This window comes from Lepisma saccharinum, chromosome 1 (genome assembly GCF_977018435.1).
Source record: "Lepisma saccharinum chromosome 1, izLepSacc3.1, whole genome shotgun sequence".
NCBI classification, from domain to species: domain Eukaryota; kingdom Metazoa; phylum Arthropoda; class Insecta; order Zygentoma; family Lepismatidae; genus Lepisma; species Lepisma saccharinum.
This window is the reverse complement of record NC_139229.1, coordinates 220,202,981-220,224,479: the sequence shown is the minus strand read 5'-3', so window position 1 is coordinate 220,224,479 and position 21,499 is coordinate 220,202,981. Positions and strand designations below refer to the sequence as shown.

At 39.1% G+C, this 21,499-nt stretch overlaps 1 protein-coding gene across 1 annotated transcript; it reads right to left on the bottom strand.

Annotated features, from left to right (window-relative positions):
* Positions 1–1,878: 1,878 nt before the first annotated feature.
* LOC145992009 (transmembrane protein 242-like) lies at positions 1,879–20,870 on the bottom strand. The gene is made up of 3 exons (XM_083128024.1): positions 20,742–20,870; positions 3,283–3,530; positions 1,879–2,079 (listed from the first exon to the last, which is right to left on the bottom strand). Exons 1-3 carry the CDS (start codon positions 20,815–20,817, stop codon positions 1,927–1,929), a joined length of 477 nt encoding a protein of 158 aa, XP_082984150.1. The 5' UTR covers positions 20,818–20,870; the 3' UTR covers positions 1,879–1,926.
* Positions 20,871–21,499: the final 629 nt, after the last annotated feature.

Here is a 21,499-nt window from a genome sequence, read left to right as displayed (position 1 = left end):
GAATTTTTTGGGAAAAAACAAGGTTTTCAAACTTTGTTACAAATTGCATGTGTTTTGGAAAGTGAAGTAGAGGAAGAGGAAGCTTTGGAAAACTTAAGCGTTAGTGACATTTCGTGATTCAAATATGCAAGAATTGTTTCTTGTGACGTGGAGCGATCTTTCTCACAATATAAGATGCTTTTTAGAGATAACCGTCACAGATTTACAATGGAGAATTTGGAAAAAACTATGGTGATCCACTGCAACTCTTCCAAAAAATTGCTCGCTAAGAGGTAATCATTTAGAAACTAATTTCAGGTGTTTAAAATGCATGTTATAGTTTGTTTTTGTTACCAAATGTTTTTATTTTTGTCACATATTTTCCTGTTTTTATCACATATTTTCAACATTTATGACACATAAAAAATAAATATTTCTGTGTTTTTTAGCACATAAAGTTCCGTTCCCTAATTATTATTATTTAAAATGTCCTTTCTTTCCTAGAAAAACTGGGGCAATGGACTGTATAATTTATATACCCCCCCCCCCCCCCCATTTTTCGGAGTACTGCATTGCTTTCCTTCCTCTTAAGACCACGCTTCGCTACTGATGTTATCCCATCTTGTAATTTATGAGAACAAAACAAGTCTGAAGAAATGTTTACGAACAAGTAGTCTCTGTGCATAGCGGATAGAACAGGAAGTCTGGTAATTTTACTGAACCAAAGGGGGGGGGGGTAGACCTGTTGAACCCCCACCCCTTAAATACGCCCATAGTGGTAACGTTGTCACCCTGTAATCAAGTCATCCCAGACTCTATACGTAACCGATGGGGGAGCACATAGTGGTTCGAATCCCACTTTAAACTGTAGGTACCGTTCGAATTAGCCTTTGTGTGCATGAAGTGGACTTACAAAACAAACTGAAACTAGTACCACAATGCAAGGTTCATGGTGGCTTCAGTTCTTCTGAGTACGAAGATAATGTAGCCAAAAGCACATGTTTTGTGTTTAGCTATAAAAATGAGATGCTTTCAACGGCAATATCTTGGGTCTGTCAAATTATTTGATGGGGGTTGCAAGAGGTGAAATTCGGATCGGATAAGGGTACTTTACACCGTCCCAAATATTGGAGGTGCAATCAAAACTTTCACTTTTATTACCGCAATGTCCATAATAGTGCAAAATAGGCATTTATATTATGGGCATTTATATTATAGGCATTATAAAAAATGCCTTATTGGGTTCGAAACAACATGAAACGAATGTAAAACATTATGCTTTCTACAAATTAATGAACAATGTAAATATGCAAAATTCCGCTCCCCAGTCATGATTGCAGTTTGCACAAGAACTTGTTCTTCACTGTCTCGCAGTGTGCTTCTGAAAATCGTCTTTAAAAGAAGAACGATCTCTCTGCTATAGCCGTGGGGAAGGAAGAGTAGCTTTTCGTAAATATTATTTGTTGCACTTATTGCACTTACTAATATGTACTTCCATGATCTATCACATTAGTTGGTACTCCCTGTGTGTTCCCATTGTTCTTAAGTAAAATTTCAACCTGAATAACGGTAAAAGCCTGATTTTTAAGGCACTATATAAGTGCCACAATTTAATTTTTGTATAATTTGCAAACGTTTTGGAGAGATGTGCTAATGAGTGACTACGCCAGTGAATGCTGTATAGTGTGTAATGAATGTCAAAAAGCGGCATGTCTCCTGATTGGACTTTTTCGTGTGCTGCCGGTAATCGTATGCTATATTATTATTATTTATATTGATATGTATTAATACACCGATAGTGATGACGGAATTACTGAATTTTAGAACTCAAGCCACAAGCATGTGTACATACATTTACATGTTTATTTGATAACATTTGTATACATTATTTGACTGTGATTTTTTTTTTTCATTTTGCTTTACAAGAAACTAGTAAGTATTAAACTATTAATTAGAATGATTCTTTCCGTTGTTTTTCTTATCTTCATCAATAAGGTAATCAACAAAATCTTCTAGACTTTGAAATTCCGTTTTTTCTTGCGCACCATTCCTAGATATCTTAGGCAACATTGGTTGTAGCTTCTGACGAAGTTCGGACATCTGAAATTATATTTCATATTTACAATTTCAAAAATGAAATCTATGTCTCTTAATTCATAAAATAACAGTGCTTTATGATTTTGTTAAGCGAAATTTGGATAATTTCGGTTAATAAAATGCATGTGTATTTGTTGATTTGTATTTGTTCATAATATATCTATTTATATTTGTATTTTTTATGAAGCATTTATAAAAAAAAATCTTCTCGTAAGAATTTTCTGCAGAGACATTATGAACGTATAACTATGCTTTGTGGGTATGTATAGGTCAACTTCTTATTATTTCTGATTAGTGGTAAATTTACAGTACGTTACTGTGTAGTAGTATATTGAGTGCATATAGTAGCATACTATAGCAGTATCGTTTCCCCCTGTTCATACTATTAGTACGTAATAACTTGGACAATGCATATCATATTATCATTAGTAAAATGGGTAATATTTTTTTAGTAAGAAGTTGATACTGATACCGCTGGTAAGTATCGTTTGAAATTCTCTCATCATCTTTTGACTGCCTAGAAACGCGGCCAAGAGGTTAGTTTCATTTCGATACATAAAATACGAGTATTATTAACCTTAACTAATAATATCAATTACTTGTACAAAATGCGGCATTGCGTTGGGTTATATTCTTAAAGCACGTGTATATTTTTATAATGTTGTTCTATTTAAAATTCTATTGTATTGACGTGTAAAATTCGAACATAAGCTTCTTATACATGATGGACCAAGAATGATTTAATAAGGACAAATACACACATGTAGCTTTCTTCTGTGAGCCAGTTCTGTATTAGTGTATGAACTTTGCTACTAAGGGTATGCAGGACGAAAATATGTTTCTCGAGACGGACATTTTTTAAAATCCAGATGTTAGGGATGGAAATGTTCGAAATTTCTTGACGCTATGAAAATCTAGAATTCTACACACTATTTCCCTTTCCTGGAATAAAAAAAAAGGCCATTGCCAAGAAATTTCAGACACTTGCAGTGCAGAAACCATCAAGAATTATGCAATTTTAAACACGATCATTTGGAATTTCCAGACTAGTCGGGAATCCCGAAAAGCCGGGAAATCATTCCCCGAAGTCGGGATCGGGAGGGGAGATAGACTGGGGACGATTCATATTACCTCCGGTGTTGAACTAAGTTCTGCTCCTTACGGAGAATAGTATTAAGAAAAGAAAGAAAAGTCGAATGTCTATACATTGTTAACGTCCATCAGCTTCCAGATGACATAACAAAATGCACCAAATCCTGCACACGCACACAAGGTTCCTCTGGCGAAAGCTCTGAGAGCAAGCGTGGCGGCCTCGCGCCCCACCTCCTCCGGAGCGCTCACTTGCAGCGGCACTTTGTTCGGGGGTTCTGGAAGCGGTCTTCTGAACACTGCGAACGTTGCGCTAATCCCAGTGAGAGCGCATGCTCCAGTCGCAGAGGCCAACAGCAAACCAACTGAAAAAAACCACACATTTGAATGCAATCTGATTGGTTATGGAGTTATGACTAAGGATCTAGATTTCCCACTGTTATTTTTACCCAAAATCGGTGTTATTTTTGTCACAGTGTTTTCAGTTTAACCAAATATGCTGAAAATGCATCGCATGCGGTTTTAAATGCTACTGGTAAGTTCATATCTTTGGTAAGAAGATTCACATATTTGTTGAAACTGTACAAATATTATTAAGCAGAGAAAATTGACCATTAAACCTCATTGAAGCATCAATATTTTTTTTTCTCATTTAAAAGCTTCCATTAGGTGTAAATAATATATTTAGCCAGATCAAAGTTACCAAGGTTAGCAACAAGTAACTTTGCAGTTAGGTATGCTACCTCTATTTGGTGCAGGGTGCATGAATCTTAATCTTAAACCTCAGCTAGAATATCTACAGGGTAGGGTTCTTTGTAGACAACGAAACCAGACAGGATGCCTTCCAATGGAGACGTTTAAACGAATATATTATATAAACAAGGATACATGGAAATATAATATTTACATGATGAGCTACTTTTCTCTATAATTCTCATCTACAATCAAGTTTTATCTCAATATGTTTTTTTATTATTTCTTTTCTTCAATTTGTATATTCTTCTATCTGGACTTCTTTCTTAATGGACAGTCTGGATCTGGACTTCCTTCTTAATGGACAGGTCTGGACTTCCTTCTGGATTTCCTACGTGAGCTTCCTTCTTATTGGAGAGATCTGGATCTGGACTTCCTTCTTAATGGACGGTCTGGATCTGGATTTCCTTCTTAATGGACAGATCTGGATATGGACTTCCTTCTTAATGGATGATCTGGATCTGGACTTCCTTCTGGATTTCCTTCTATTTCAGCTTTTTGACGATTTATGAATTCATATATCCTTTTTCCAACTTTTTCCCTTAAGCTTTAGGGAATATACTAATCTCCTCCCTTGCGACTGGAACCCAGTTAGGGTACAACAGAGTGTATACTTGGTGCCAAACGACTGACACGCGCATACAAGTAGTTGCTACGGTTGAAACGCACAACCAAAAGTGCTGTGGGTCGTCGACTGGAACGCGCCGCCACAGATGTAAACAAAATTTCCGCTATGGGAATGGTAAATCAATTAGACAGATGCAATGTCTGTTCAAAGACACAAACTTATATCAGTGCTTTGACTTCTTTAATTTTCGTATTAACATACATATGATCACTGATTTGATTTATCGAATATATATATTTATTTATTTATTTTATATTTATTCTTTATCTTCTTATATCAGATTTTATTGTTTTTCATCTTTCCCATTCGCTTTATTCTTATTTATATAGTTATTCACATATATTATGCTAATTCTTAATCTTGCACGCCTGGTGCTGCCATCTCTATTCCTCTTTGGCAAACTATTTACATTACTTGGTCCTATTGGGCATGTTGATAATTCTCAACTTTTGTACGTGGAAAAATAACCCTTGAAAATGGTCAAGGAACAACAATCGTATCTGAGTGATAAATACTTTGTTGTAAGGATTCTAGAGGGTTCTGGAAAAGGCAAACAAGTTATAAATTGCGATTTTCAGTTGTTTTCATTTAAGTAACACTGAATCAAGAAAATATTGAGTATAATTTTATATTGAGTATGTGTAAAGATTCTAAACACTGGTAATGACATAAAGAATAAACATAAATAACTGTCTGCTGTAATATTGCCTGAACAGCCGAGAATTAATGTTTTTCGATGTAGGTAGTTGTGAGTTGTGACCGTCCTGAATGGTGGATTGGTTAGGCAGCCAGGTTCAGTCTCCCTCCAAAAAATTTTTTTTTTTCTAATATACATTATTGATTCAACACCACAACTTCGTACGTTACAAAGTAATAATACTGATAACAGGGGTGCCCACAGTCGGGTTTGTGAAAGCAGGTGGCGTCCACTCAATTTTTGGGGGGATTTTTTGTGATGAAAATTTGACTAGAAAATAATACAGCATTGGACGCAGGTTGAACTGGCGTTATCATTTGAGCACCGCTGCTACCAAAATAGCAATTATTATTAATAGTAGACTTCCAAGTAGATTATAATGGGTAACCTATAAGTATTATAATAGAATAGAGCATTGGTTCTCAAAGTGTGCGCTGCCGCGCCCGTTCCAATATTTTCACTGAAATGACAGCGATTATATGAATATCAATATGATTGTTCCAAATGTGCGCTAATGTAATATTTTTTAGATATAAAATGTTATTGAATTTGAAATATGTATATTTCTTAACTTATGGGAGGATACCTAACAACACTAACTGAGCGTTGCAAGTGTTAGATAGGCCTACATTCTGACTAAGCCCTGCAGAAAAATCTTGAAACACTAAGGGCGCCATGAAACGAAAAAGTTTGGGAACTCCTGGAATAAGGGCTTATTTCAGTATAAACCCTTGCGGCTGTACATGCATTTCCATACATCAATGAGGTTTTTACATATCCCCTTTCCTTTTGCCCTCATGTGTTCATCTTTTCCTTTCATGTTGATTGTGTATTATTGCTTACTATCCTCCTCCTCAGTATTTTTTTGTACATTTTACACACTGATAGCACTAGTTATTTGAGTCAGCAGCAAGCATTTCACACACCACTCTCAAACATTTTCACTATCCTTCCACACTTTATTCGCCCTCCTTGTCCAGACGTAGTGTAGAAAGGTTCCCAGGTCCCTTATTTGCGTTTCCTCCGTCCCCGCCCTTTCCCTTCCGTAATGGTCCTTGTTAGTCCCACAATTTTAGAATTGCAGACTAAAATTGGTAAACGCTGTAAGTACCAAAATAGTTCAAACACCGTTTTCCAAGTTAAACTGTGCAATGTGTCAAGCTTTATAATGTGGTAACGTGAAAAGTGGCTGGTAGCCCTCTAAGTAGTTCAAAGGGCGTGCAAAGAGGTCACTAGTGTGTACATTCTTACGGGCTGATGTGCGGAACGATGCGATTTCCCAACACTTTCCCTTTTGGTACTTACAACGTTTACCACTTTTAGTCCTCAATTGTTCATCTCCAGTAGTATAAAAGTAGCGTTTCAAAATCATCCTTTGTAAGTATCTCCTATTTCTATGCATTTAACCTCAGTCGTATCATATTATGACGATTTTTTTGTGGATTTTATAGCGTTCGATGACGATCCAGTACAATTTTCACCGCAACTCGGTTCTTCCTACCTCATCCTTTATAGGTATGCTTCGATCTAACGTGATATAACTTAACCTATTCACTTTGTTACGACCTTTTACGGGCTAAGTTAACCTGCAAGTGTTGTTTTTTGGTTACGTATTTTTTTCTTACGATCTTACGAGATATATCTATTTTTTTTTTACGATCATTTACGAGTAGTTGGAAACGGTATGAGCTTTGACCTACTTGTGTAGTAGGTGAAACGGTAGGAGCTGGAGGCATCCTTTGACCTACTTTTGCAGTAGTATAAGAAGGGCGGTTCAAACCAATCATAAGTAAGAATTTCATCATAAGTAAGAAAGGCCCTCAGAGTAACCTTCTACGATGTACTTTTTTATTTTTCACGTTACGTTCGAACCTCGAGGGCCCCTCGGAGTAATCTTCTACGATGTATTTTTTTTTTCAAGTAATGTTCGAACGTCGAGGGCCCTTGGAGTAATCTTCTACAATGTACTTTTTCTTTTTCACGTTACGTTCGAACCTCTAAGCAATCATAAATTTTTTGGTGGACCAAAAAAAAATTTCGTACGCGTACTCTATACATCGTCGAAATCTCCCCGTCTGTGTGTTTTCGCAATTTTAGGTTTTTCAACGCTGGGGGACACACACTTGGGAAAAAAATTCAAATATTTCGACAGGAGTTCCGAGATACGCGTTTACAATTTTTGTAATTTTTGACAATTTTATTGCTATTTTTTATTTTCTAGAAATTATATGGAAGAGACTTTTCTACTTTCGTTAGTTTTTAAAACTGTTCCGTGCCTCTTTCGATCTTGACGTCTTGGACGAACGACTTCTCTGCCACCAGGATCACGCTGCAGACGATGTCGTCGGGGATTGGATCATGAAATTTGCACACTATCTTGATGTTTGTTCTATCGTTGACCACCACTTGTTTTCTTTTCGACGTGTTGATGACGAACATGGGTCTGTGTGCTTTGAATTCGCTTGGGGTGTAGTACACGTCCACGTTTCCCTCGGTCACTCTTTTCTAAGTGGAGTAAGCTTCGTATAATTTGAGAAAATCATCTTGTGCTATGTCGAGGTTGTAATTTTCGCGCGGGAAAACTTCGTTCCTTCCATTTTTGAGGTAAGCGTTCTTCATCTTGCAGTTGTCGAATTTGCTGGAATCTTTTTCCTGGTCGTTGCCCCTCCCGGTTTGAAAAAGCACGACGACGAAATCTGGCATGTCGAACTGTATGTTGTTGAACTGCGTCGTGACGTCGAATTCGTAATGGTTGCCCGAAGCGAGTTTCTGCACGCACTGATAACTGTAAAATCGAACGGGTATCTGCGGTTTTTTCAAGATTTCCGCTTTGTACTTGAGGGCGTGGTTGGTTTCGTATTCCACGACTGGAATTCTCAGCTGTATGGTTCGGATGATGCATTTTTCTGCTTCGGGCAAAGTGTTTGGAAGCGAAGTGATCCCGTCCGGACCCAAGTTACTGTATCGCATCAAAACGTTGTTGTCGTTCGATGATCTGCAAAAAGTGATTCTCAAACCTCCTTTCCACATGATCTCCTTGTAGTCCGAGAAGAAACCCGGAAGTAAACCCATGGGAAACAGTACCGTGTGACTTTTCGTTGATATTTTCGTTCCCGCTTCGAATCCTCCTCCTTGGTAGTAAGCGACATCAGTTTTCGAAACTTTCAACGTTCCCACTACCGTGGAGGTGATTCCTGGATAATCGACTTTATCGATGACCGTTCCGTGTTTTCTCACTTCGACCTGCGAGTACAGGTAGGGCACGAAGTTGTCCACGAGTTTCAAATTTGCGTTGGACGGGAATGCTTCGCCGCTTTCTTTTTTCGCCGTCGAATTAAACGTCCAGGTCTGATCTGTGAGGATGAACGAATCCGTCCCCTACGTCCACGTCGAACTCGATTTCCCGGTTCGGTTCGTTGAGATTGGCGAACGTGCGACGGTTGGGAGGGAAAGATTGGAATTCGTAACTTTCGATTTGCTCCATTTTTTTTACGATTGTAGTTATTTATATGTTGATCTCGACGATGGCCGTTGACGTTGCTCCTGCGAAATCCACAACCTCACCTCTTTCTTTGTCACCACCAACTCAATCTGATCGATTCTATTGCGACATACCGGAAAGTATATCGGCGACGAGGGCGTCAAGATGATCGGTTCCATGAATTCCGAATTTGGTTTTAAGGTCGCTACGATTCTCGTTTGCTTGTGACTGCCGATATTGTCTGCTTTTCTGATCATTCCTTCCGCCACGTTGCAGTGAACGTTCAGGAATCTTGGAATGTTTGCGCCGAAGTGTTTGATTCCAGGTTCGAGTCTTGTGTTGTTCTCGAAACCCAAAATTCTCCGATCGTACCCAGGTCCATGGTTTCCGTTGCGGACACCAACTCGACTCTGTGGGTCACGGAATTTTGAGAGAGACGCACTTCTCTCGGTAATTCGGCTTGCAAGTTGGACAAATTGTACTGTTCCGGCATGATGCTGATTTTTTCGTTTCCGACCTTGATGGTGTTGTGTTCGATCACGTTAGGAATCAGGTACATGCTGTAGAATGCACGAAGAGCTATGGATTTAGGATAGACGATATCGTCGTGCAACGTGAGTTTCAAGACCGAAGTTTCGCTTGTGAGATGGATCACTCCCATGATGACGTTTCAGATTCCACGATGCTTTTTGGAAGTCACGAATCGATGGGTTATTTATTCGTGACAGAAAGGCGAGCATGGAAAAGCAGAGGTGACCGCAGTTCACTTCCTCGAAACCTTGGATTCTCTCGTTGTTTTAGTAGAGGTTGGAAGCTTCGAGATATTTTACTAAACCCGACGGTGGAACACCTCCGAAAGAATCGAAAACGAAAGAGTTGTTGTTTGAATTTTTGAGATAACATATCCAATGCATTCCTGGATTTTTGTAATTGTTCTAGTTGACGACACCACACTCTCTTTTTCTTACTGCGGAGGGTAAAGAATCTGACATGAAAACTCCTCTGAAGTGTTTCATTCCCAACGGTTCGATCAGAGATTCAATGTCGCGGTTACTGAGCGGTTCTTCTTTTATTTAAACTTGCTCAAGGTTTACCTTTCTTCTCCATTTCCAGGTTGTGACGTTTCTGTTCTTCCAATTCCGCCTTGTTCTTTTTCGAGTTGATTACGGTTTTTGCTATGGCCGCGCTACCACCTGTCAAACTTCCCACGGCACCCAAAGTCGCTAAAATTGCTGGAATACTGAATATGAAACCTCCCGTGTGTGTTTTTTCCTCGAACGCTGCAGTCTTTTCAATTGAGGAGTGCTGAGCAACAATTTCATTCCGTGACCTTTGGACAAGCAAGAACGTTTTTTTTCTCGTTGTTTTTTGGTGAGTAATCCGTCGAGGGCACCCAAATTTTTGAGATTCGAGTACGGTACCTGGTAAACGACACTCTTGGGCTTCATATGATGCTGTGTTATTTATATATATATATATATATATATATATATATATATATATATATATATTCTGGGAAAACTTTTCTGTCTCACTCAGCGCGCTAGGTCTGTGAATAATTAACGTTATAAGTTTTTCTTTTATTTTCGGTAATCTGTTATTTATATATATATATTCTGGGAAAACTTTTTTTTTTGTCTCACTCGTTTCACATGATTTTTTTTTGACAATCGGTTATTTATATATCGTGGGTGTCGAAGAATAAAGTTCGCGCTTCGCCTAATGCAATGATGTGATTGATGATGCTGTCTGTTTTCGCGTTTGACTCGTACCAATCGTCGGTGTATCGTCTCATTCTTTGCCTTGCCTCGTGAAGCTTGTCCAATCTGTTATCCAACTTTTCCCCTGCAGTCTTAAATTGGATGTCGAGACCTTGCAAGTTCTTTGGGTCACATATTTTCTGAAGGTGATCCATGAAAACCATCTTGCACGGTGATCTAAATTCCGACTTTATTTTCGCCAAATCGACGAGCCAAGTCGACGATTTTTTTAGACATCCTCGTCACCTCCGTCGAACGTAATCGTAAATATTTGATGCAACAGTTTGGGAGGAAGTTGTGTTATTTGAATCTGCGTCATTTTTTTATGTGGTGTTATTTATAAACCCCATCCCAATTTTTGTTTCGTGTTCATGGCGATGGTCGTGCCCAAAACTGCAACCCGTTCTCCCAGAGAAGCGTCCCTGCTCATGAATCTCCCAAAGGCTGCATGTTCCAATTTTTTATCTGCTTCGTGACGTGCATCTAGATTTGTTTGAGTGTTGTAAGCGATGTCGTGATCTTTGCATGAGGCGTCCAATGGATTCACTCCTCTGTCTCCTTTTTCCAATCTTTTCTCGAGTTTGGTACCCGGTCCGCAGTACTGGTAACCTGGGATGTGCATTTCGAACGGTAATTTGTTTATGTTGTCGTTCACGAATCCCTTGCCTTCTGCCACGTTCCAAAGTTTCGGTGGAAGAGTGTTGATTATTTTTATCAGGTATTCTATTCCTTTACTGGACAAATTGTACTCCCTTCCCAATCAAAAACCGTAGACTTTTGTAGTGCACGACGTATCTCTCTTTAGATTCAAGAGACATCAGAAGCTTTTTTTCTTTTGAGTCGGGTGGACATTTCATTTCGGGTGCTGGTGGTAAATACGAAAACATGTCGTGCAAATTGTCTGGAAATTCGAGGTCCACCTCTGCAAAGAAACCACATTCCCTATCGTCAAAATCATTTATATAAATTGAAGTGGGATCAACCCACTCGAATCCTCCGTAGGGAAGTTTCTGTATCATAGCAAATCCATACAGATTGTTCGCATCCAGATAAATAATATAACTTGATGGTTTATTCGAGTTATATTGATTATTGGCAATGTGCATGTTGTTGGCTTTTGCATGTCTCTGCGAACATTGAACCATCCCCCTACGTATCCCTCTCTCGATAAAAAGCAGCATGTCCACATCGGAAATAAGTTCCAGCTTGATTTTGGTTCCGAACAACATGGCCGACTACGCCAAACGAGGAAGGCTGTAAAAATGTGCAGGATCCATCTTGTAAATGTTCGCTGACGTTTTCCTGAATGCCTGAAAAACATCTGCGAGTATTGTTACGTCTAATTTCAAGTATGCGTCGTAATAATCCCCGAGAGTATTGCATTTCAATTTATCTCACATTAATTTTGCATGCTCGTATTCTTCGTCCGTAATATCTGAACCTTTGAGTCGACTGTAAAACTTTGACATGGCGGGAGAGTGGTGTCATTAAATTTAGATTCATCGGTTACATATTCATATGGATAAATGCCTTTACGTCTAATAAGTTCTATATCTACGTTGGGAAAACTAGCTCTAGTTATTTTGAATTGTTCGTCTGAAAGTTTACTCGCTAAAGCATCCAATCTGGCAGAGAGAAATCTGTACGAATCTAGAAACATCATCTCTATGGTTTGTTTTGTTCCTGAAATCTTAACTTTCTTACTTATATAGATGTAACGTTCTTCATTTTGAGCAAGAATATCTATTTTTTCTGTATCATATCCAAGATTCCTAATTAAAGAATGGAAGTCGTAATTGGATCCATTATGAAAGAATATTGTGACAAACATCGGTCTTTGGATTTTAAGGTTGCATGTGTTACAGGTTCCAGTGATGAAACGACCGTCTGCATGCGAAGGGTGAAATACTTTCCGGTTCTCATCTGTGAAGTGTTGATCACACACCGGACATACATCAGTGTTATTATAATTTCGAAGTTCATTAGTAGATAACGGAAGCAACGATTTCGAAATTTGCAAGAAGCTGCCAATTTTTTGAACCTCTTCGATTATATTTTCCAGGAAACGTTCGACAGCATCTACTCCGCGGTATACGTAAGGTTCGTCTATTCTATCCTGCCATACGACAACGTAACCGAAACTATTTGCTTCATGTAATTGGTAAGGTGTGGTGGAGGAAATTTCAGGATCCGGTTCGCAATAGGAGAGTGGTTTGAGGAAAGCTTCGAAATCCGCGATGATGATAGCCGGATGCTCAAGCAAGGCCCTGTGAATTTTAAATTCTTCGATCTCTTTCGCTTTTGGCATCAACATTCGCACGGGCTTGTTGACTCCACAATAGATTTTGTGTTCGGCAAGTTTCTCTGACGCATTTTGACGTCCGGTGTATTTTCGATGGTTGAGTTGTTTTTTATCGTCGAACACGGTTAAGCACCTTGGACAAACTTTGATATGATGTTCATACTAGGTTATTTGACTTCTGAACAATCGGGAAACTGAACGAATGAAACAGTAGTGATCGACATTTTCGTCGGAAACGAGAAGGAGATTTATTACGCGAGCATTGTCATAATCAACATTATTTATCCTGACGGGATGTACGACATACTTATCTGTTACGTAAGAATACACATTAATGACAAACCGATTGACTTCACCGTCCCGCGCCCGGTTTTCGAACTTCGATATATCTGATATTGCCACCGGGTATTCGATGCCAGACATGGCATATTCAATCTCATCTACATATTGCGTATAATAAGAAACCCGCTCCGGATTATTTGATTGATCAACCGGGTACAAAGCCGCCAACATACACCAAAGAAAGCACTTTGCATCATTATTTTGAATGTTCAGCACAGTCCTTATTTTGAATGTTCGGTGGAAGAGGCACGTATCTGGAAGCACGAAGAGGCGTGAATTTGTTTAAATGAGCGATTAATGTGTGAGGACTACCGCACAATGTCCAACCTGATCCCCTACCCTCGAAATCGTCGTGTTTCTTAACCAGTTCATTGGAAAGATTAGAATAGAAGTCGTCCAAATTATCGATGTCCGCCACATGAAGAACCTAGTTTTTCGTTCTGTGATAAAAAATATTCGTTGTGCCATCGGGTTTCTCGTATTCAGAAAATATATCAACAAATACTTTAATGGAATTGTTTGTTAATTTATCTTTCAGAATATTTATTATAGATGTTTTCGTTTCGCTCAAGAAACTAGGAATGTCACATCCTGGTTCCGACGTAAAAGAGAAATCCTTGAGCTGGCCGTTAAATGCAGACCTAATTGGTTTACGTTCATTGGATAACTTAATTTGTTTTGACTTGGGCGCATCAGTCGAAGGATTGTCAATTTTCCTTTTCCGTAGAGATCCAGTCGATAGTTTGCAAATTTTCAGGTGCCTATTTAGATCAGGAACGCTAATTTTCTTTCCGCATTGAGGACAGGGCTTCGAAGGTAACAAACAATTTGTTCTCGAACCTGTTTCGCTACATCTTGTCCTATGTACTGATAAATTGTTTCTTGAGATTAGCTTCCCACAAGTAACGCATTCGGTTTTATCATTTTTACGAGTGAAACTGGTGGATGCCATTTTTTTTAATACGATTTGACACAAATCAAAAGTTAAGTAAAAAGAACCGATAGAATTTTTAGGTATGTTATTTATAGGGAATTTCTCGAGGACAACACGTAACGCCCGATCAAATCAAAATTTAATCTGGTCGAAATCACTAGGAAACACCTTTAAACTTGAAAAACAAGTTAAAGGACTTTGGTCGCAAATACGATAGAATTTGAGGTATAGAATTTCTTGGGGACAACAAGTAAAATCTGACCATGTAAAAAATTCAGTGTGATCGAAAAAACTAAGAAACACCTTTAAACTTGAAATAATTGTTCGAATGTAGCTTTAAAACAAGTTAAAGGACTATGGTCGCAAATACGATAGAATTTTCAGGTATGTTATAAAAAATACAAAATTTCAATCCAACCCTTCCCTAGATTGGAGAAGCCTATTGCCATTTTTCCCGAACTTTCAATCACCACCTCCATTGTTATTTTTGACTTAATTTTAAAATTGACCATTACCAAATTTACCACAAGAAGATGGCGGTTCCTAAATGACATATTTTAGTGAAAAAAAAGTCGAAGTAGTGACAAAAAAGTTGACAGAAAATTCCGACATTTCAAGTTTTGCTCATAGATGGCTCTGTCGTCGCCTATCAAAAAATTCCGCGAAATTCAAAAATCGTGAGTGTATCTTGGAAACCCCCTCCCTCCGTAACGAGTGCACTCACGGTCCCCGAAATGACGTGGCATTCATACCCCGGCATGGGGCCAAACGTCGTTATGTGTACGGGAAACCGGTCGTGACCCTTACGGTCCAGGTTTTTAAGTTCGGTACTGAGACGGTCGTTTATTGTCGTACTAATGCGAGGCGGAGATAAATACCTTGAAATATTGCACTGTTTTGTTTACCTTAGATATGTAGATTCGAACATTCATAACACACTAATAGCATAATATCCGATACCTGAAAAACGTCAAATAACAACACTGACGAACTGTAAAAAGTGAATATATATTGTAACAACAAAAAAAATATTGCAATCAACAACTGTTACATTGCCTCCTCAATCACTCACTCATTCTCTCTCTCTCTCTTTCACACATCTGAGGTATTTTTACATGTGAAGTATAGATACAAATCATGGATCTCATTGACATATCATTCCTTTTTAGTTTTAAACCTTTATGTGAATTTAGGTTATTTGTCTGCCAGCTCCTGTGCTCTTTTAAATTAATTTATGTGCCAGCCCTCGGAAAGCGGTTATCTAAGACAATTGGGTCGGCGTGGTTAAATCTTTCGTCCGAATGAACGTATGCACCCAGTCGTAAGCACGACATTTAACAAGTTTCTCGGACGGGGGTAATACACATAAGCCTCTCTCGTCCAATGAGAACAAATACACCATTACATAGCGATGCAAATCTTAATCGGATCCAGCTGCCGGAATACACAAATCAATGGTCGGCGCGAGCAAAATTTACATCAAAAACCACTATGCAATAAATAATACTACTTCACGCGTACGACCTTGCAATATAAATTACGCTTTCCACAATTAAAAAGGACTCATCAGTCAACTATTGACAAATTAAATGGCGCGACGGGACGGTCGGTTACAAGAAAAATGGAGCACACTTTGACAATTTACACTAAAAATTAAAGTAATGGAATGGAGCTTTTAACACTGAATGCAGACAATTAAATTAGAACATCTGAACATGAAATGACCCTTTTTTATAACAATACCAAAAATTATCAGACAGTAAGTTAGGTTCGGGGTTCCTGAGTCACTTTGCAAATAACAGGGACTTCGGCGTTAACAGTATGGTGTTGATACTAACAATGCACGTTTACATGGACATAGACCATCTGAAGAATACTCTACCGGACTCTGCTACATCGTGTGGTCATTCATCTCTCCTGGACGCGGGACTTGCACACGGTTCCTTTGCGGCGAAATTGTTCTCTGAGGTCGATCGCGACGAAGGATGATTGCGACGATATGGTGCACTTCCACCTCCTTAGAACTTCGGGTGTTCCTCTCGTCACTAGCGTCGGGTGTACGTAGTCACGCGCCGGTCCGGGATCTCTCTAGTGTCGGGCATCAATCGGACGTCGATCTGGAATCATCTCTCTCTGGTAACGGGCTTCGATTGGACGTCGATCTGGAATCATCTCTCTCTGGTAACGGGCTTCGATTGGGACGTCGAACTGGAAACGTCCTTCGGGCTTCGGGCAGTGACTGGCTTTGGCGTCGGCTAGCTGGCTTCACCGGATGATGCATCGTTGCGTTCGTCAGGGAAGTCGACGGACTCCCTTCTTTATCTCCTTTAGCCGCCCATTATTATGTACTCCACGCTTGGCAAAAACAAATCACCGCGTAATACTTCACCAAAAATAAGGCGCACACTGGTAACTCTCTATCTGCAATTCGCTCACGGTACGTAGGAAAACAAAGTCCACGGAGACAAACAATAGTCACGCGAGAGTGTAGCGCGGAGATGCTCTCTCTATGAAATCCGGGTAAAAATTGTGTCTGAACTCGTAGTACTCTTGTTTTTATATCACTTTCGAATTTGTCCGTTGAGAAGCACGCTAAAGTGCCTTGGCTTCGGTTTCCGAGGAGATGGAAATGACCTGTGTCCATTGTCTTGAAACGCGGTCACCAGGCGCGCCCTCGATCCTTGCAGGCTTGGGCTCCAACTGATTTTCCTGGTCATCCGTGAAAAATGGGTTCGCCCACCCGCTGCAACTCCTGGCCCGGTCCCGACGAAAATAATCCTTCCTTTTCTTCGGAGGCCCCGTGTTAGAGCAAATATGTCATGTTCTAAGCAGCAATGACAGTTCGGCTGTCACTCAGGAAAATTCCGTCTGCCAACTCCCGACGTCTGGCTCGGATACAAGTTTACCCACAAAATAAATGAAAGCTCACACTTTTATATTTGAACATTAAAGGAATCAATAAACAAAAATAATTTATATCGAACTGCGTTTACCATATCACTGGATACCGTGACACCCCTCCTGCCGAAATATTAGATTTTTTTCCAAGTGTGTGTCCCCCAGCGTTGAAAAACCTAAAATTGCGAAAACACACACACGGGGAGATTTCGACGATGTAAAGAGAACGCGTACGAAATTTTTTTTGGTCCACCAAAAATTTTCTGATTGATTATAGGTTCGAACGTAACGTGAAAAAAAAAAAAAGTACATCGTAGAAGATTACTCCGAGGGCCCTCGAGGTTCGAACATTACGTGAAAAAAAATACATCGTAGAAGATTACTCCGAGGGGCCATCGAGGTTCGAACGTAACGTGAAAAATTAAAAAAAAGTACATCGTAGAAGATTACTCTGAGGGCCCTCGAGGTTCGAACATAACGTGAAAAATCAAAAAAGTACATCGTAGAAGATTACTCTGAGGGCCCTTCTTACTTATGATGAAATTCTTACTTATGATTGGTTTGAACCGCCCTTCTTATACTACTGCAAAAGTAGGTCAAAGGATACCTCCAGCTCCTACCGTTTCACCTACTACACAAGTAGGTCAAAGCTCATACCGTTTCCAACTACTCGTGAACGATCGTAAAAAAAATAGTAGGTTAAGTTATATCACGTAAGATCGTAAGAAAAAAATACGTAACCAAAAAACAACACTTGCAGGTTAACTTAGCCCGTAAAAGGTCGTAACAAAGTGAATAGGTTAAGTTATATCACGTAAGATCGTAGCATACCTACAAAGGATGAGGTAGGAAAAACCGAGTTGCGGTGAAAATTGTACTGGAACGTCATCGAACGCTATAAAATCCACAAAAAAATCGTCATAATATGATACGACTGAGGTTAAATGCATAGAAATAGGAGATACCTACAAAGGATCACTTTGAAATGCTACTTTTATACTACTATATCCCTTATGTATTTTCGTCTCGCCTCGGGTGCATTATGAAGGGCGATTGAAGATTAAACTTATGGGGGATATACAACTCTTGCAACTCTTAAATATCAGTGTTAGTCTTAGATTATGACGGGAATTTTAGTTACTTGAGACTGAGCATTAAATTTGGAGGCGGAGGATAATGGAAAACTTCCCGATTCTGCCCCCTCTCCCAGTTAAGTCCCAAGTTCAATTCTGTCCCTCACGTTTGGCTCCAATTTACGCCCATGTTTACCGATATGGTAAAGATTGCTATATACCATTGGGTAGTCGTGTATTATCAAGGGTTTGTTTAAGCCTATTGTTGATTGATTGAGTTGGTATTTTAAGTCCACTTTATGCACAGTAAGGCTAATCAGGACTGGATCTACAGTTTAAAGTGCGATCCGGAGTCCCGGGTTCGATACCCGGTGGAGGCACATAGTGGTGTCTCCACCGGCTATCGAACCCGGAACTCATTGATTACAATGCGATGACGTTTAAGCCTATTATTCGCAATGAAAGAGGGACGGGTGTTCGTACTGTAGGGTAACCATCCTTTGTTCCTTCAATTCTAGAAGAGATGTCTGATACTTCAAGAAGGAGTAAAGTAAAATATAGCATTGACTACCAGTAGCGGCATTGAGTGCCAAAACTGGAGGGGCAAAAAGTGGTGCGGCAAATCGCATCTACTGCTGAATACTAAATAAGATGTCCATGTGAGCTTCATAACTTTCGAGCATGTAAATGTACTCGTACTGTAAGGTAAACCCACCAAATTGCTATTTCATTGAAGAAATTCATCAGGAGCTGTTCAAGAAATCACAAACATGATGCATTCTGGAATGTATAATTTCTAGTTTACATTAATGACAACACAAACAAGTAGGAATATAATGCAAAGGCAAAAACAACAATGAATTGAAAGGTAGGTTGTATGGTCCCAATTGCCCCTTTGCTGGGTAATAAGGACCAGCCAATGGGGTATCAAGGACCGGCTCGCTTTTGAATTGTACGTCCTTTTTTCTTTTCTTCTTTTTTTTTTCGAAACACAATACTCTTGAACTACGTCACATTAGTCTTGTTTGTTCATTCCAAAACCCCACTGAGGAAATAGAATGAAGCACTCCTCTAATTGTGATTCTTCTGCAGCTGTTAGTGCAGTAAAGTTCCAGGATGCGCTTTTTAACTTCATACAGCCGCTCAGCAGTTCTCTATTTCGTTTTCGCGCATCTGCCTTTTGGCTGGTTCCGTTTCCCGGTCTAACTACGCAGCTTACACGCATTTGTGTGCAGAGTACTATTTACACAAACAAAAGAGGATCACAGACCGTGCACACGGGTGGTGTGCCTGCCGCTTCGCATTTCTTTGCGCATTTTACGAAATTCTAGCACACAGTCCTTAATGCCCCGTGGTCCTTAATGCCCCAATTTACCTTAAATATTGGTGAGTGGCAATCTGCATCCTGTAGCCCATCCATGCACAGTATGGCCACAGCTCTGTATATTCCTCATGACACAACAAAGTAAATCGGTCACACGAACAAACTAGTTTTGGTAACGTACAACTGCAGCACGAATATTTGCTGTGCCCATTTTCAATTTTCTATCTTAACTTGAAAGAAAATTGTGTTAAATAGTCAAATTGTGTTTTTTTGTTCTCCACCCACGAACACTGTTTAAACGTTTGTATAATTTACCTTCCGATTCTCACAAGTTATATTAATTTAAGTATTTAACCAATCAATGTGTTAGCTTTCTGTGTTTCGAAAATGTTCATGTTGCATTTGAATAAAATTCAATCGCTGCGTATTTATCCAAACTATTTTGGGGGATTATGATGAACGATTTGGGGAGATGAACGACTTTGGGGGAAATGCGTCCCACAGCCTTTGGGGGTCGATGGGCATCCCTGACTGATAATATCATATTCAGGGAGCTAAGTGCAGTATATGCTGTTCTCCCATCTAACCCTTGTCAGGATAGAGATTGCACATATTTTCTACCAGTATAATATAATTCAATTATAAAATACAATAACCAAGACAAAAAAATAACATAAAAAATTACACAAACATAATTTGGATAAGCAGAAAGGCGTGGCTAATGTAACTACAAACAAGAAAGTAATAAGTTAAACAAATTTATAGAATACTAAACATACGTATAAAAAGATATGTGTGTGAGTGATGATGACGACGCGTGATTTTAACGTTTCAACTGGATGTAATACGAACTACCCAGATGACTTAGTGGTAACTCTGGCGCCTTGTAATCAAGGTTCCATTTCCGATGCAGGCACATACCACATTGGTTAGGATCACTTTAAGCTGTAGGTCAAGTCGCAATTAACATACCTGAGCATACAGTGGTGATGCAACCTTCATGCCCTCAGGGTTAATCACAGGTACCCAATGGCTACAGGCTAGGTGAGCCTCAAAACCACTATATGCAAAGACATTGTCGGAAAAAAATATATGGGAAACCATTGATATCGTAGTTTTAAATATATTTCAAACATTAAAATCGACAGTATACACACGTCTTTTAATAGATATTTATTCGAGTTTGATGTTATCACACGTTGTTTCATAGATTTTCTATGCTTATCGTTGTTTTCTGATCCCTATGTCCAATGTCTGTATGTACACTGCGATGCGAAAAGGTAGGAACATTATTTTATAGAAATATTCTGTTTCATAAATGTTTTAGTTCAGAATACAAATCTTTTAAAATACACTATATTACTATATAAAGCAAAGAGCTTACTGTTTAACTTGGATTTCTGACCATCCTCGTGTAATTCATTGTCCCTATTCGCTGTTTGTCCAGTTTCTCTGTCCATCGTTGCTAATGCAATTAAGTATTAAGTTACCTTGAATGCAATCCACATTGTTCCTGCTGTAGTTGTATAATAGTAATAACCAAGTATAATATATATAGGTAATCGTTGGTAATAACCTTGGTGTAAACCATTTCCAGATAGAGTCAGTTAGATGTCAGAAATAACTAGCGTCACCAAACGGCTGGGACTGATGTTCTTAATATACTACTTAATGCAATGAGAGATCTGTATCCAGGAACTTCCTACAAAAGTGCTACAAGATGTGAAATATAACCAGCACTCGACTGTCAATGTAGCAGTTCTGCGTAGGCTGCTCGAAATTGTAAATTAAGTTGGACGTAAGTTTATTGTTTTTAGATTCTACAGGAATAATAGCAATTTGAAAACATGGCGTTTCGTCAGCTTTGTATACCTATATAAAAATTATACATAATCATTTTGTTACAAGCACGTTAATCGTTTATCCGTGTTTCGTTTTATAGTGAATATCGCGTCTCTTAGGAAGGTTTCAGACGGTGGCGTAGCAAGGGGTAGGAGACCGCCCGGGGCCTCGCGTCCCATGAGGTTGATATGAAAAATATAATAAATACAAGTAAGAAAATATATGGAAAAGGCTAATTTTTGTGGGCAATAAAATTAAAATATTCTGGTTTTATCTGGTTTTAAATTCTAGTTAAGTGTT

What these genes read in the sequence shown, in the direction of transcription:
- LOC145992009 (XM_083128024.1), bottom strand. Translation starts at nt 20,817, where the DNA reads ATGGACAGAGAAACTGGACAAACAGCGAATAGGGACAATGAATTACAC. An exon ending in TCAGAAATCCAAGTTAAACA is followed by an intron (nt 3,531 to 20,741) that starts GTAAGCTCTTTG and finishes GGTTTTTTTCAG; the next exon opens with TTGGTTTGCTGTTGGCCTCT. An exon ending in AGCTGATGGACGTTAACAAT is followed by an intron (nt 2,080 to 3,282) that starts GTATAGACATTC and finishes ATATAATTTCAG; the next exon opens with ATGTCCGAACTTCGTCAGAA.